This window comes from Schistocerca cancellata, chromosome 2 (genome assembly GCF_023864275.1).
Source record: "Schistocerca cancellata isolate TAMUIC-IGC-003103 chromosome 2, iqSchCanc2.1, whole genome shotgun sequence".
Lineage (NCBI taxonomy): Eukaryota > Metazoa > Arthropoda > Insecta > Orthoptera > Acrididae > Schistocerca > Schistocerca cancellata.
The window spans coordinates 361,569,408-361,585,520 of record NC_064627.1 but is presented as its reverse complement, the minus strand read 5'-3'; the positions used below and the strand labels follow the sequence as shown (position 1 = coordinate 361,585,520).

At 44.2% G+C, this 16,113-nt stretch overlaps 1 protein-coding gene across 2 annotated transcripts in view; it reads left to right on the top strand.

The window, feature by feature from the left end:
- LOC126145734 (homeobox protein Mohawk) overlaps positions 1-16,113 on the top strand; it is a 98,143-nt gene that overhangs the window by 66,485 nt on the left and 15,545 nt on the right. For both annotated transcript variants that reach the window (XM_049915578.1, XM_049915577.1), the window contains exon 4: positions 11,051-11,231. In XM_049915578.1, the coding sequence (XP_049771535.1) occupies positions 11,051-11,231 (181 nt within the window). The remainder of the gene's footprint in view (positions 1-11,050; positions 11,232-16,113) is intronic.

The window sequence follows — 16,113 nt, the reverse complement described above, 5'->3', positions numbered from 1 at the left end:
ATGTTAGTGAGTACTCTTTGACTATATGTTGCATACTCTTACCATGGCATGAATGAAAAATATAACATTTTTGCTAATAAAGTGCTTACCTTATTTGAACACTGCTTTCCCCCAAAACTTACCAAGGTTAGAGCAAAGTCTACAAAGAAGCCATGGATTACTCGAGGAATAGGGGTATCTTGTAAAACAAAAAGGAAAACTGTATCTGTCAATCCGCAACATTTCCAATGTTGATGCTATAGCACATTATAAGAAATACTGCAAAATATTAAAGACTGTAATACGGATGTCAAAGCAAATATATTACAAGGAAAAGATAGTCATATCAGATAACAAAATAAAGACAATATGGGATATAGTGAAGGAGGAGACCGGTAGAACCAGACATGAAGAGGAACAAATAGCATTAAGAGTAAATGATACATTGGTGACAGATGTGTATAGTGTTGCAGAACTTTTTAACAAACATTTTATAACTGTTACTGAAAAGATGGGGTTGTCAGGTTCGGTAGATGCTGCTATGGATTACCTTAGACCAGACATTTCAAGTAACTTCCATAATATGAATTTGACCCTCACTACCCCAACAGAAATAATGTCCATCATAAAATCTTTAAAATCAAAAACATCTAGTGGGTATGATGAAATGGTTCTGATATTGAGAAGGCTATCTTCACTTACAGTGAAAATGTGCTTAATTCATTAGACAAAAAATTGCAGGCAACCGGTATATTTTGTGATCTGTCAAAGGCATTTGACTGTGTAAATCACAATATCCTTTTAAGTAAACTAGAATATTATAGTGTAACAGGAAATGCTGCAAAATGGTTCAAATCTTATATCTCTGGCAGGAAACAAAGGGTGTTATTAGGAAAGAGACATGTATCAAGCTATCAGGCATCATCCAACTGGGAACTAATTACATGTGGGGTCCCACAAGGTTCCATTTTGGGGCCCTTACTTTTCCTTGTGTATATCAATGACCTTTCATCAGTAACATTACCAGATGTCAAGTTTGTTTTGTTTGCCGATGATACAAACATTGCAATAAATAGCAAATCAAGTGTAGTCTTAGAAAGATCAGCCAATAAAATATTTGTGGACATTAATCACTGGTTCCTAGCCAATTCTTTGTCACTAAACTTTGAAAAAACACACTACATGCAGTTCAGAACTTGTAAGGGGTGTCCCAAGAGTATATGTCTAACATACAATGACAAGAAGATAGAAGAAGTGGACAGTGTTAAATTCTTGGGATTACAGCTTGACAATAAATTCAACTGGGAGGAGCACACCACAGAACTGCTGAAGCGTCTTAACAAATCTCTGTTTGCAATGCGAATTTTGTCAGACATAGGGGATATAAAAATGAAAAAGCTGGCATACTATGCTTACTTTCATTCCATAATGTCATATGGGATTATTTTTTGGGGTAATTCATCAAGCCAAACTAAAGTTTTCCGGGCACAAAAACGTGCAGTAAGAATTATATGTGGTGTGAACTCAAGAACATCCTGCAGAAGCCTGTTTAGGGAACTAGGGATACTAACTACAGCTTCCCAATATACACTCCTGGAAATGGAAAAAAGAACACATTGACACCGGTGTGTCAGACCCACCATACTTGCTCCGGACACTGCGAGAGGGCTGTACATGCAATGATCACACGCACGGCACAGCGGACACACCAGGAACCGCGGTGTTGGCCGTCGAATGGCGCTAGCTGCGCAGCATTTGTGCACCGCCGCCGTCAGTGTCAGCCAGTTTGCCGTGGCATACAGAGCTCCATCGCAGTCTTTAACACTGGTAGCATGCCGCGACAGCGTGGACGTGAACCGTATGTGCAGTTGACGGAGTTTGAGCGAGGGCGTATAGTGGGCATGCGGGAGGCCGGGTGGACGTACCGCCGAATTGCTCAACACGTGGGGCGTGAGGTCTCCACAGTACATCGATGTTGTCGCCAGTGGTCGGCGGAAGGTGCACGTGCCCGTCGACCTGGGACCGGACCGCAGCGACGCACGGATGCACGCCAAGACCGTAGGATCCTACGCAGTGGCGTAGGGGACCGCACCGCCACTGCCCAGCAAATTAGGGACACTGTTGCTCCTGGGGTATCGGCGAGGACCATTCGCAACCGTCTCCATGAAGCTGGGCTACGGTCCCGCACACCGTTAGGCCGTCTTCCGCTCACGCCCCAACATCGTGCAGCCCGCCTCCAGTGGTGTCGCGACAGGCGTGAATGGAGGGACGAATGGAGACGTGTCGTCTTCAGCGATGAGAGTCGCTTCTGCCTTGGTGCCAATGATGGTCGTATGCGTGTTTGGTGCCATGCAGGTGAGCGCCACAATCAGGACTGCATACGACCGAGGCACACAGGGCCAACACCCGGCATCATGGTGTGGGGAGCGATCTCCTACACTGGCCGTACACCACTGGTGATCGTCGAGGGGACACTGAATAGTGCACGGTACATCCAAACCGTCATCGAACCCATCGTTCTACCATTCCTAGACCGGCAAGGGAACTTGTTGTTCCAACAGGACAATGCACGTCCGCATGTATCCCGTGCCACCCAACGTGCTCTAGAAGGTGTAAGTCAACTACCCTGGCCAGCAAGATCTCCGGATCTGTCCCTCATTGAGCATGTTTTGGACTGGATGAAGCGTCGTCTCACGCAGTCTGCACGTCCAGCACGAACGCTGATCCAACTGAGGCGCCAGGTGGAAATGGCATGGCAAGCCGTTCCACAGGACTACATCCAGCATCTCTACGATCGTCTCCATGGGAGAATAGCAGCCTGCATTGCTGCGAAAGGTGGATGTACACTGTACTAGTGCCGACATTGTGCATGCTATGTTGCCTGTGGTTCTGTCAGTGTGATCATGTGATGTATCTGACCCCAGGAATGTGTCAATAAAGTTTCCCCTTCCTGGGACAATGAATTCACGGTGTTCTTATTTCAATTTCCAGGAGTGTATTTATTCCTTAATGAAATTTGTCATTAAAAATATATCACTTTTTCAAACCAACAGCTCAATTCATGGAATCAATACTAGAAATAAGAATAATCTTCACAAGGATTTAAAGTCACTTAGTCTTGTACAAAAAGGTGTTCATTATTCAGGAACACACATTTTCAATAACTTGCCAGCAGCCATAAAAAGCTTAACAACCAATGAAATTCAGTTTAAGAGAAGCCTAAAGGATTTATTGGTGGCCAACTCCTTCTACTCCATTGATGAATTTCTTAGTAAAACCAACTGATTTGTATATAAGTACAACATAACTTCTGCACAATTTCAGTGCAGTAATGTGTTCACTGAAAATTTGTGTGTGTGTGTGTGTGTGTGTGTGTGTGTGTGTGTGTGTGTGTAAGTATAATCTAACTTCTGCACCATTTCAGTGCAGTAATGTGTTCATTGTAAATAAGTTTTACAGTAGTTGTATTACATGTTTATTACCTTATAAATAAATAAAAAACTTTTTTATTTTAAATTCAGTGCATTAGTATTTGTAAAATGACTCTTAGTGTTCATTAAAAAATGACGATAATTCCACTTGGGACCTGTGGAATGGTACATTAGCTTATTTGTTTTAGTTGTAAATATTTGTCATGTATTGTTGTTTTTCTGACATGTTCCACATCCTGGAGGACCTCCTCACTACGGATCAATTGGAATGAAAGTAAATCTAATCTAATCTAAAACCAGACCATGCGGAAAGAGTACGAATGTGCAGTATCTTACATATGTTGACATTTAAGGTTTGTGTTAAAAGTTAGGCAGCTGTAAGTGATATATGTTATTCCTAAATAAACCAGCAATAATTTGTTACAAGAAAAGTTTGTTTTAACCTTCTCATCTGCTAGATATAAGCGGTTAAATACTAAGTGCGTTCTCTTTCCCGACTTTCCCTTATTTAAAAAAGGCAATCACTGAAGTTGGAAAGAAAAGCTTAGGTACTGCAAAGAAACCATGGGTAAGAGAAGAAATACTTTAGTTGGTCGGCGAAAGAAGGAAGTACAGAAACGAGCAGGGAAATTCAGGAACACAGAAATACTAGTCACTCAGGAGTGAAATAAATAGGAAGTGCAGGGAAGCTAAGGCGAAATAGCTGCATGAAAAATGTGAAGAAACTGAAAAATTAATGGTTGTCGGTAGGATTGACTCAGCACACAGGAAAGTCAAAATAGCGTTCGGTGAAATTAAGAGCAAGGATGGTAACATTAAGAGTACAATGGGCATTCCACTGTTAAACGCAGAGGGTAGGTGAAAAGAGTACATTGAAGGTCTCTGTGAGCAAGAAGACTTGTCTGATGATGTAATAGAAGAAGAAAAATAACTCAGTATAGAAGAGAGGGGAAATAGTACTAGAATCAGAATTTAAAAGAGCTTTCGAAGGCTGAAGATCAAATAAGACAGAAGGATAGATAACATTCCATCAGAATTCCTAAAGTCATTGGGAGAAGTGGCAACAAAACGACTGTAGACGTTGATGTGTAGAGCGTATGGGTCTGGCGATACCATTTCAGATAAACATCATCCACGCAATTCCGAAGATTGCAAGCGCCGACAAGTGCGAGAATTATAGCACAATCAGCTTAACAGCTCACTTACCCAAGTTGCTGACAAGAATAATATACAGAAGAATGGAAAAGAAAACTGATGTTGTGTTAGGCGACAATCACTTTGGCTTCAGGAAAGGTAAAAGTACCACAGAGAATTATGATGTTGCAGTTGGTAGTGGAAGCAAGACTGAAGGAAAATAAAGACACGTTCACAGGAATCGTCTACCTGGAAAAAGCGTTCAACAACGTCAAATGGTGCAAGATGTACGAAATAGTGAGTAAAATAGGGGCTAGCTATAAGGAAAGACGGCTAATGTACAAATTGTACAAGAGCCAAGGGGGAACAATAAGAGTGGAAGACCAAGAACACAGTGCTTGGATTAAAAATGGTGTGAAACAGGGAAGTTGTGATTCGCTCGAACTGTTTCATCTGTTCATCTATGAAGCAATGACTAAAAGCATCATTTCTGTTCGTCTCATTGCATATATCTTTCAGTTATTTTTGTACTATACTAAGGCACATCTTTCTATGTCTGGTCCAAATTCTAACGAGCTATGGTACTAGGTAGTGACACATCATACGAAAGTTATTCGTTCTTAAGTTCTCCACAACAGTATATTTTCAAATTCAGACAAGCTCAACAATCCGAACAGTTTATATGTAACCGTGCAAGTCTCGAGTCTTGACGCCATCAGATCACCGCCCAAAGAGCATTTTGATGGGTCAGTAAATTGCACCTTGCCACCAATATGACCTGGCACTGTTGACTGTCAACATTGCTGGCCATGTTCAGCAACATTGCTAGACACTGTTTCCCAGTAATGTTTGTGGCAGTACATTTCCGGACCAGAAGTGCTTATATTTCTGGAAATAACTCGACAATAAAAAGAGAAATCAGGCTCTCCGGGAGCGCACTATTTTAAGTAAGCGAACAGTAAGACGTCCACTGGGAGCACTTCCGAGTGCACTTGGCCAAGACAGTCGCCGCCATGCAGACGCAGTACTCGCTGCATTCTCGCGCCATGTCCTGGGCGCAGCTGATGCGGCCGCTCCTGGCCGACCTTGGAAGCTAAAGGACAAATCTCGACAACTTCCACCGGACATCCGCCAGGTCATAAACGAGATGAAGCGGATCTTTCGTGAGTGGCAGATCACGAGGAATCCCGCCATCAAACGGCTGCTAAATCGACTCCGTCGTGACATTACAGCTGCAGTCGCCAACCATTGGAATCGAGAGTGGGCTGGCAAGACTGCCACGCTCAGGATCGACGGCAAGAGCGCCTGGACTATGACGAATCAGTTCCTGAGATGGAGCCAGCGCATACCGCCGGTGCAAGTGGGGCGCGATGTTATCCCAGAACCAGACTCCAAAGCCAAGTCCTAGCCGACGTATTCGCGGCTAGTTTCACGCTAACTCGACAGACCACATCCGCCTGGAAGCGAATGTTGCAGGTGTTCCTGGCAAACAGAGGCGTCGTCGATAACAGCTCGCTCACATGAAACCCAGGAAAGCAGGAGGGCGCGACCAAATGGACAACAACCTACTGAAGCAGCTATTAGCAGATGCTATGCATATCCTGATGGCGACCTTCAACAACATCCTCCGAACCTGCCGCTACCCTTCCACAGAGAAACACACAGAAGTAGTAGCCATTCCAAAGGCGGGAGAGAACGCCAGCCTAGTGCAGAATTTTCAGCTTGCTGCCCTCGTTCTCCACGGTCTTTCACAAGCTCTACATCAAGTGACTGAGGCTCAGTGGCAGGGAGAAAGGGCTGCTTCGTAACAAATAATCTGACTTCCCAGAGGGCTATTCCACGCAACATGAACTCCTACGGCTGGTGGAGCAGACGATGGGGACAATGGAGTACCGCAAGCACCTAGAGGCGCTGCCCTTGACGTCTCGAGAGCCTTCTACAGCATGTGTCATGAAGGTCTTCTATGCAAGCTGCTTGTGCAGGGGGTACCTGTGTCGCATGCCTGCCTGCTGCAAATCTGTCTGAGTGGACACACATTCCATGTGTGTGCCAACGGCGCCACATCAAGAGTAAGCCACATCACAATGGGACCACCACAGGGTTCTCTGCTCGGGCCCCTTTTGTACTCCCTCTTATCAGTCCCAAAGACCCGGGAATTCAAATGGCTTTATATGTCGATGATACTGCATTATTTGTACAGAGCCTCAGCGCACTGTCACTTACAGATGACCTGCAATGAGCTTGGGGCCTAAGCCACCAAATGGCAGCTCAAGTTCAATGTAGCCAAAAACCAAGCAGTGGTCATCACCAAGCAGAAGTTGCCAGCTAATCTACAGCCAGTGTGAATTGTGAGTGGTCCTATCCCTTGGCCACTCAATAGTCAGTATCTCGACATCACCCTGGACTGGTGCCTGATGTGCAAGGCGCATATATGGTAGGCAAGAGTAAAGCGCTGGGAAGGCTGCACTTACTTTCCACCCTGCCAAATCATACGATGCTGCTGCCCTCACACTGCGGCATCAACCTATACCTAGGAGTTATCAGGGCACTGCTCGAGTACGCCACCAAGTTGTGGCGAAACGCCACTAATACATCATTCAAGATGTTGCAAATGGTACAGAACAAAGCTCTTCTCCTGGTGATACATCTTCCTACAGATTTCCCAACGAGGGAATTACATCAGATTGCAGGAATTCGGACGCTCCAAGACCGATTCTGGCATTCTGCAAGAAAATTCTAGGTGGCAGCATGAGAAATCGAACAACCGACTCGTCATCGGGCTGGGCAGCTAACTACAGTGGCGGTCAACTATGAGGTGTCCAGACGTGGTGCGTCATAGTCATGCCGTGCAACAAGAGGATGGGAAAACAACATGTGACAATGAGAGAAAGAGGTCAACGTCGAGAGGCCGTACAACACTCAACCCAAGGCAGAAGCAGTAACAGCAAACGCTGCTTAATCTGCAACCAGATGAAGCAGGAAGCTTTGCAAATGTTGTGAGTGATTGATTGAGTAGTGAGTGAACAGCTTCCGAAACTTTAACTCGTGAACTGATGCTGGATACATACCTTTTCCGAAATGATGAAACACTGTTTTCAATATATTGTAAAAGCAACTGGTCGAGAACTGGTAACAACAGTACCAAAATGAAAGACCGTGTACCAATTACAACTAGACCATTAATTATTCTCCAGCTTTGGCTATCAATGATTCATACAGAAGTTTGATGTACGTTTTTCTAAGAGCATTCATCAGTATGAATCTAGGAACCAGATGGTTGTAGCACTGATAGGAGGAGTCCAGGATTTTATAAAGATAATTTGGAGTAACTATCAAATGTTTCTGTTTCCGTAATGAAGTTTCACTCTGCAGTGGAGTGTGCAATGATTTGAAATATTCTGGCACATTAAAACAGAATGCCGTATAGGGACTCGAATGTGGGACTTTTGTCTTCTTCCCGGCGGGGTCAGGGATTTTCTCTGCCTCGTGATGACTAGGTGTTGTGTGATGTCCTTAGGTTAGTTAGGTTTAAGTAGTTCTAAGTTCTAGGGGACTGATGACCATAGATGTTAAGTCCCATAGTGCTCAGAGCCATTTTGTCTTCTGCAGGCAAGTGCTCACTGACTGAGCTATCCAAGAATGACTCGCAACCTGCCCTCACAGCTTTATTTTCTCCAATGCCTTACCTCCTTTTTTCCCAAATTTCACAGAAGTTCTTCAGCATATTTTACTGAATTGACACACTGGAAATAAAGGGAGTGCTAGTCTCTCTAGCCCCACAAGATGTGCGGGAGAAGTTCTGCGAAATTTGGAAAAAACGGAGATAAGGTATTGCAGAAAGTAAAGCTGTGAAGGCTGGATGTGAAGCTTGCCTGGGTACCTCAGTCGGTGAGTACTTGTCTGCAAAAGGCAAAAGTTGCAAATTTGAGTCTCAATCTGGCACACAGTTTTAATCTGCCCAATGAGTGTGTGCATTATTTAACATATCTCCAGGCAGCGGCATACTGGTGATAGTCTGGACTTTAGCAAACAGAAATTCACTCACCCTACCCTCCAATTGATGTTTTCATTGAGTCACTTCCTCTACAAGAAACAAAAACTTGTAAGTATGTTAAGGATCCAAAATACACTCCTGGAAACTGAAATAAGAACATCGTGAATTCATTCTCCCAGGAAGGGGAAACTTTATTGACACATTCCTGGGGTCAGATACATCACATGATCACACTGACAGAACCACAGGCACATAGACACAGGCAACAGAGGATGCACAATGTCGGCACTAGTACAGTGTATATCCACCTTTCGCAGCAATGCAGGCTGCTATTCTCTCATGGAGACGATCGTAGAGATGCTGGATGTAGTCCTGTGGAACGGCTTGCCATGCCATTTCCACCTGGCGCCTCAGTTGGACCAGCGTTCGTGCTGGACGTGCAGACCGCGTGAGACGACGCTTCATCCAGTCCCAAACATGCTCAATGGGGGACAGATCCGGAGATCTTGCTGGCCAGGGTAGTTGACTTACACCTTCTAGAGCACGTTGGGTGGCACGGAATACATGCAGACGTGCATTGTCCTGTTGGAACAGCAAGTTCCCTTGCCGGTCTAGGAATGGTAGAACGATGGGTTCGATGACGGTTTGGATGTACCGTGCACTATTCAGTGTCCCCTCGACGATCACCAGTGGTGTACGGCCAGTGTAGGAGATCGCTCCCCACACCATGATGCCGGGTGTTGGCCCTGTGTGCCTCGGTCGTATGCAGTCCTGATTCTGGCGCTCGCCTGCACGGCGCCAAACACGCATACGACCATCATTGGCACCAAGGCAGAAGCGACTCTCATCGCTGAAGACGACACGTCTCCATTCGTCCCTCCATTCACGCCTGTCGCGACACCACTGGAGGCGGGCTGCACGATGTTGGGGTGTGAGCGGAAGACGGCCTAACGGTGTGCGGGACCGTAGCCCAGCTTCATGGAGACGGTTGCGAATGGTCCTCGCCGATACCCCAGGAGCAACAGTGTCCCTAATTTGCTGGGAAGTGGCGGTGCGGTCCCCTACGGCACTGCGTAGGATCCTACGGTCTTGGCGTGCATCCGTGCGTCGCTGCGGTCCGGTCCCAGGTCGACGGGCACGTGCACCTTCCGCCGACCACTGGCGACAACATCGATGTACTGTGGAGACCTCACGCCCCACATGTTGAGCAATTCGGCGGTACGTCCACCCGGCCTCCTGCATGCCCACTATACGCCCTCGCTCAAAGTCCGTCAACTGCACATACGGTTCACGTCCATGCTGTCGCGGCATGCTACCAGTGTTAAAGACTGCGATGGAGCTCCGTATGCCACGGCAAACTGGCTGACACTGACGGCGGCGGTGCACAAATGCTGCGCAGCTAGCGCCATTCGACAGCCAACACTGCGGTTCCTGGTATGTCCGCTGTGCCGTGCGTGTGATCATTGCTTGTACAGCCCTCTCGCAGTGTCCGGAGCAAGTATGGTGGGTCTGACACACCGGTGTCAATGTGTTCTTTTTTCCATTTCCAGGAGTGTATGCAGATTGTAGCTCATGGACTAGGAAAAAGTTTTATTGCTATTTCTGCCCAGTTGCCTTGAGTAACATGAACCAACTGGCATCATGTTTGTGGCTGTATCAGTGACTGAATAACAACCTTGATGACAGGAAATACTTTATAAGCAGTTTTAAGAACAAAGTTGTTTCAAGTCATGCTATAAGACTTAAGAGTAAAAAAATATTATTTTCCATGTATGTTTGCTAAGCTCCCACATAGCTTCATTTAAAATGAGAACATACTTCTTGATGCAATCTTCACTAACACTAGGAGTGATACTGCACGGGTTCTTAAACATGATGTTCACTTTATTTGCCTATTTTGATTAAGAGAAAAGAGATAATGTAGCTCCAACGACATTATACTATCAAGAATTCAATTTATCATACGTATGAAAAGGTCTAGACCAACAGGCTTGCCACAACGGTACTACTGGTTCCTCTCAGATCACTAAAGTTAAGCATTGTCAGGCTGGGATAGCACTTGTATGGGTGACCATCTGGTCTGCTGAATGCTGTCGGCAAGTGGGCTGCACTCAGCCCTTGTGAGGCAAACTGAGGAGCTACTTGACTGAGAACTAGCAGCTCCTGCCTCGTAATCTGACATATGGCTGGGACAGTGGTGTGCTGACCACGTGGCTCTCCATATCCGCATCCAGTGATGCTTACTGGTTGAGGATGACATGGCAGCTAGTGGTACCATTGGGCATTCATGGCCTTTTAGGACGAGTTTAGTTTTTTAGCTTATGAAAAGGTCTTCCGAACCAAAAAAGAGGGACAAAAATCATCTAAAATGAGCCTTGTTAAATATTCTATCCAAAACACTAGAATGAGATAATGTGTTTTCTGGTAACATTCAAGTCAGCATTTTATTTCACTATTCTATTTTCTTGTTACCCTTTTTCACTGTTAAGTAACATACTTCTTTCCTTTCCAGATCTGCAATTGGTTTGCCAACTGGAGAAGGAAGTTGAAGAACGCAGGCTGTGGAACAGAACACCACTGCACATGGACATCGCTCATCAAAAATTACAGCAGGAAGACACAAGGCAACATCGAGAGATTCAGCATCGCCTCAGATGACAGTATCTGGGATGAATGCGACACTGTTGATACTGGTAAGTCAGTGAGCATCTCGCAACCAGGATGCTGTAAGTGAGTAATCAACTAGATGTTTAAATATCAACTCATATATCTTTGGTACTTACTGCTTATGATGTGATAGCCCATTTGACAAGTGTTCATATGGTACAACTGGCAGTTAAAATTGTAAAACCTTGAAGTTGTAATGCAAGAAACACAAATTTGGTGTGCATGATTGGCAATGCAGCAGATTGCCATTTAAGTGATACCACACAAAGTAGTTAGGAGTAATCCCATCTACATTCAGTACCTAAGAAATTTTTATGCAGAGGGTTGCTCATTCAGAAATCACGTTTGAATATTGGGTTGTTTTTGAGAAGATTGTGTCATGCTCCCTATAAGAAAGAAAAACATCTACCACCACATGTCAGAATTTGGTAGCATCAAGATTTTGGCCTATAGAGACTGCAGTTTAATGTTATGTAATATTACATCAGGATCCCATGAATGCCATGTAGATATGGAGTTGACTCTCAGCCACAAAGGATCATGCAGCCACATCACATACAATGGGCCAGGAAATGGCCTTATTGGCAGCAAGCCAAATATCTACCAATATATTTACAATTCATTTCTTTTATTGGGCTATCAATTTACTGACATGTTCCCTAGTTGCCTGTGAAAGGTCTTCTAAACAAATGTTTTAGTGCTATTAAGTAAATAAACACTGAGGTGACAGAAGTCATGGTATAGCAATATGCATATATAGAGATGGTGCTAGTGTCACATACACAAGATATAAAAGGGCAATACATTGGTGGAGCCATCATTTGTGCTCAGGTGATTCATGTGAAAATATGATTATGGCCGTACAACAGGAATTAATGGACTTTGAAAGTGGAATGGTAGTTGGAGCTAGACAGATAGGGCATTCAATTTTGGAAACCGTTAGGGATATCAGTATTCTGAGATCCAAAGCCTCAAGAGTCTGCTGAGAATATCAAATTTCAGGCATTACCTCTCACCACTGACAACGTATTGGCTGATGACATTCACTTAATGTCAAGAGCAGTGGCGTTTGCGTAGAGTTGTAGAGAGTGCTAACAGACAAGCAAAAACTGCATGAAATAACTACAGAAATCAATGTGGGATGTACAATGAATGTACCCGTTTGGACACTGTTGTGAAATTTGTCATTAATGGACTACAGCATCAGATGACCAATGTGAGTGCCTTTGCTACCAGCACTACATCGCCTGCAGCACCTCTCCAAGGCATGTGACCATATCAGTTGGACAATAGAAAACTGGAAAACTGTGGCCTGGTCAGATGAGTCCCAGTTTCAGTTGGTAAGAGCTGGTGGTAAGGTTCGAGTGTGGTGCAGACCCCATGAAGCCATGAACCCTGGCTCTGTAATGGTGTGGGCTGTGTTTACATGGAATTCAACTGATCATTAAATGAAAATGATTATGCTTGGCTGCTTGGAGAATGGCATTTTTAGGGTGACAATGCACAGTCACTGAGTCACAATCGTTCGTGGCTTGTTTAAAGAACATTCTGGATCATTCAAGCTAATGATTTGGCCACCCAGACTACCTGACATGAATCCCATCAAAAATTTATGGAATATAATTATGAGATCAGTTCATACATAAATTCCTGCACCACAAACTCTTTTGCAATTATGGACAGCTATAGAGGCAGCTGAGTATTTCTGCAAGGGACTTCCAATGACTTGTCAAGTCCATGCCACATCCAGTTGCTGCTCTACAAAACGTACAAGGAGGTGAGAAAATTCATGGGATACCTTCTAATATTGTCTCAGACATCCTTTTGCAAGGCACACTGCAGCCATTCAAGATGGCATGAACTCAAATAGTTGTTGGAAGTTCCCTGTAGAAATATTCAGGCATGCTGTCTCTGTAGCACTCCATAGCTGTGACAGTGTTGCTGGTGCAGGATTTTCTGCACGAACTGATGTCTTCATTACACCTCATAAATGTTCAATGGGATTTATGTCAGGCAATCTGGGTGACAAATCCCTCACCTGAATTTTCCAGAATATTCTTCGAACCAGTCACAAACAACTCTGGCCCAGTGAAATGGTGTACTGTCATCTGTAAAAATTCCATTGTTGTTTGGGAACATGAAGTCTACAAATGGCTGCAAATGGTCTTCAAGTAGCCAAACATATTCATTTGTATCCAACGATTGGTTCCATTCCCTGTAAACACAGCCAACACCATTATGGAGCCACCACCATCTTGCAGTGCACCTTATTGACAACTTGGGTCCATGGCTTTGTGGGGTCTGCACCACACTCAAACCTTACCATCAGCTTTTACCAATTGAAATCGGGACTCATCTGACCAGGCCATGGTTTTCCAGTCATCTAGAATCAAACTGATATGGTCACAAATCCATGATTGATACTTCAGGTGATGTCTTGCTGTTAGCAAAGGCCTCTGCACTGATCATCTGCTGCCATAGCCCATTAGTACCAAATTCTACTGTGTTATCCTAAAGGATATGTTTGATGTATGTCCCACATTGATTTCTGTGATTATTTCATGCATTGTTGCTTGCCTGTTAGCACTAACAACTCTAAGCAAACACTGCTATTCTAAGCCTTTAAGTAAAGGCCATTGGACAGTGCATTGTCCATGTTGAGAAGTAATGACTGGATTTAGTATTCTCGGCACACTCATGACATTGTGGATTTTGGAATATGGAATTCCCTAACAATTTCTGAAATACAATGTCCCATGCATCTAGCTCCAACTACCATTCTCTAATCAGAGTCTGTTATTCTTGCCATGTTGCCATAATAACATTGAAAACATTTTCATATCAAACACCTGAGTACAAACAAAAGCTTTGCCACTGCTCTTCCCTTTTAATACCTTTTGTCTGTAACACTACTGCTATCTGTATGTACAGGGTGTTTCAAAAATGACCGGTATATTTGAAACGGCAATAAAAACTAAACAAGCAGCGATAGAAATACACGGTTTGTTGCAATATGCTTGGGACAACAGTACATTTTCAGGCGGACAAACTTTCGAAATTACAGTAGTTACAATTTTCAACAACAGATGGCGCTGCAAGTGATGTGAAAGATATAGAAGACAACGCAGTCTGTGGGTGCGCCATTCTGTACGTTGTCTTTCTGCTGTAAGCGTGTGCTGTTCACAACGTGCAAGTGTGCTGTAGACAACATGGTTTATTCCTTAGAACAGAGGATTTTTCTGGTGTTGGAATTCCACCGCCTAGAACACAGTGTTGTTGCAACAAGACAAAGTTTTCAATGGAGGTTTAATGTAACCAAAGGACCGAAAAGCGATACAATAAAGGATCTGTTTGAAAAATTTCAACGGACTGGGAACGTGACGGATGAACGTGCTGGAAAGGTAGGGCGACCGCGTACGGCAACCACAGAGGGCAACGCGCAGCTAGTGCAGCAGGTGATCCAAAGGCGGCCTCGGGTTTCCATTCGCCGTGTTGCAGCTGCGGTCCAAATGACGCCAACGTCCACGTATCGTCTCATGCGCCAGAGTTTACACCTCTATCCATACAAAATTCAAACGCGGCAACCCCTCAGCGCCGCTACCATTGCTGCACGAGAGACATTCGCTAACGATATAGTGCACAGGATTGATGACGGCAATATGCATATGGGCAGCATTTGGTTTACTGACGAAGCTTATTTTTACCTGGACGGCTTCGTCAATAAACAGAACTGGCGCATATGGGGAACCGAAAAGCCCCTGCATCCTCAAAAAGTACTAGTCTGGGCCGCCATTTCTTCCAAAGGAATCATTGGCCCATTTTTCAGATCCGAAACGATTACTGCATCACGCTATCTGGACATTCTTTGTGAATTTGTGCCGGTACAAACTGCCTTAGACGACACTGCGAACACCTCGTGGTTTATGCAAGATGGTGCCCGGCCACATCGCACGGCCGACATCTTTAATTTCCTGAATGAATATTTCGATGATCGTGTGATTGCTTTGGGCTATCCGAAACATACAGGAGGCGGCATGGATTGGCCTCCCTATTCGCCAGACATGAACCCCTGTGACTTCTTTCTGTGGGGACACGTGAAAGACCAGGTGTACCACCAGAATCCAGAAACAATTGAACAGCTGAAGCAGTACATCTCATTTGCATGTGAAGCCATTCCGCCAGACACGTTGTCAAAGGTTTCGGGTAATTTCATTCAGAGACTACGCCATATTATTGCTACGCATGGTGGATATTTGGAAAATATCGTACTATAGAGTTTCCCAGACCGCAGCACCATCTGTTGTTGAAAATTGTAACTACTGTAATTTTGAAAGTTTGTCTGCCTGAAAACGTACTGTTGTCCCAAGCATATTGCAACAAACGGTGTATTTCTATTGCTGCTCGTTTAGTTTTTATTGCCGTTTCAAATATACCGGTCATTTTTGAAACACCCTGTATATGTACTGTTATCCCATGACTTCCATTACCTGAGTGTATATTATTATTATTATTATTGTTATTATTAACTTGATTGGCTACATTGGACCACTTGAGTCATTCCTTGTTCACTTTCTCTTTGAAGATCGGGCTATTTGCTTCTTGCGCTCAGCCCAGTGCTTTTTCATTCATTCCATATGCAATTTTCTTAGCTCGTCTGAAATCACTACCGGTCTTCTTTGCGTCATTTCTACTGGAAATTTATGATTCTTAAGGAGAGTGTTAATTTTGTTTTTATTCTCTGCATCAGTAATAGTAAGTCCAACTGCTTCAAGATCTTTCTGAATTTCTTTGACCCACTGTCCTCCTGTCTTCTTCCAGAGACTCCTCATCACTAGTTGCTTTAAAATCCTGTTATCAGACAGTCATAAGACATGAAAGAAATATGAGATTCTTTTCTTCTTCACTGTG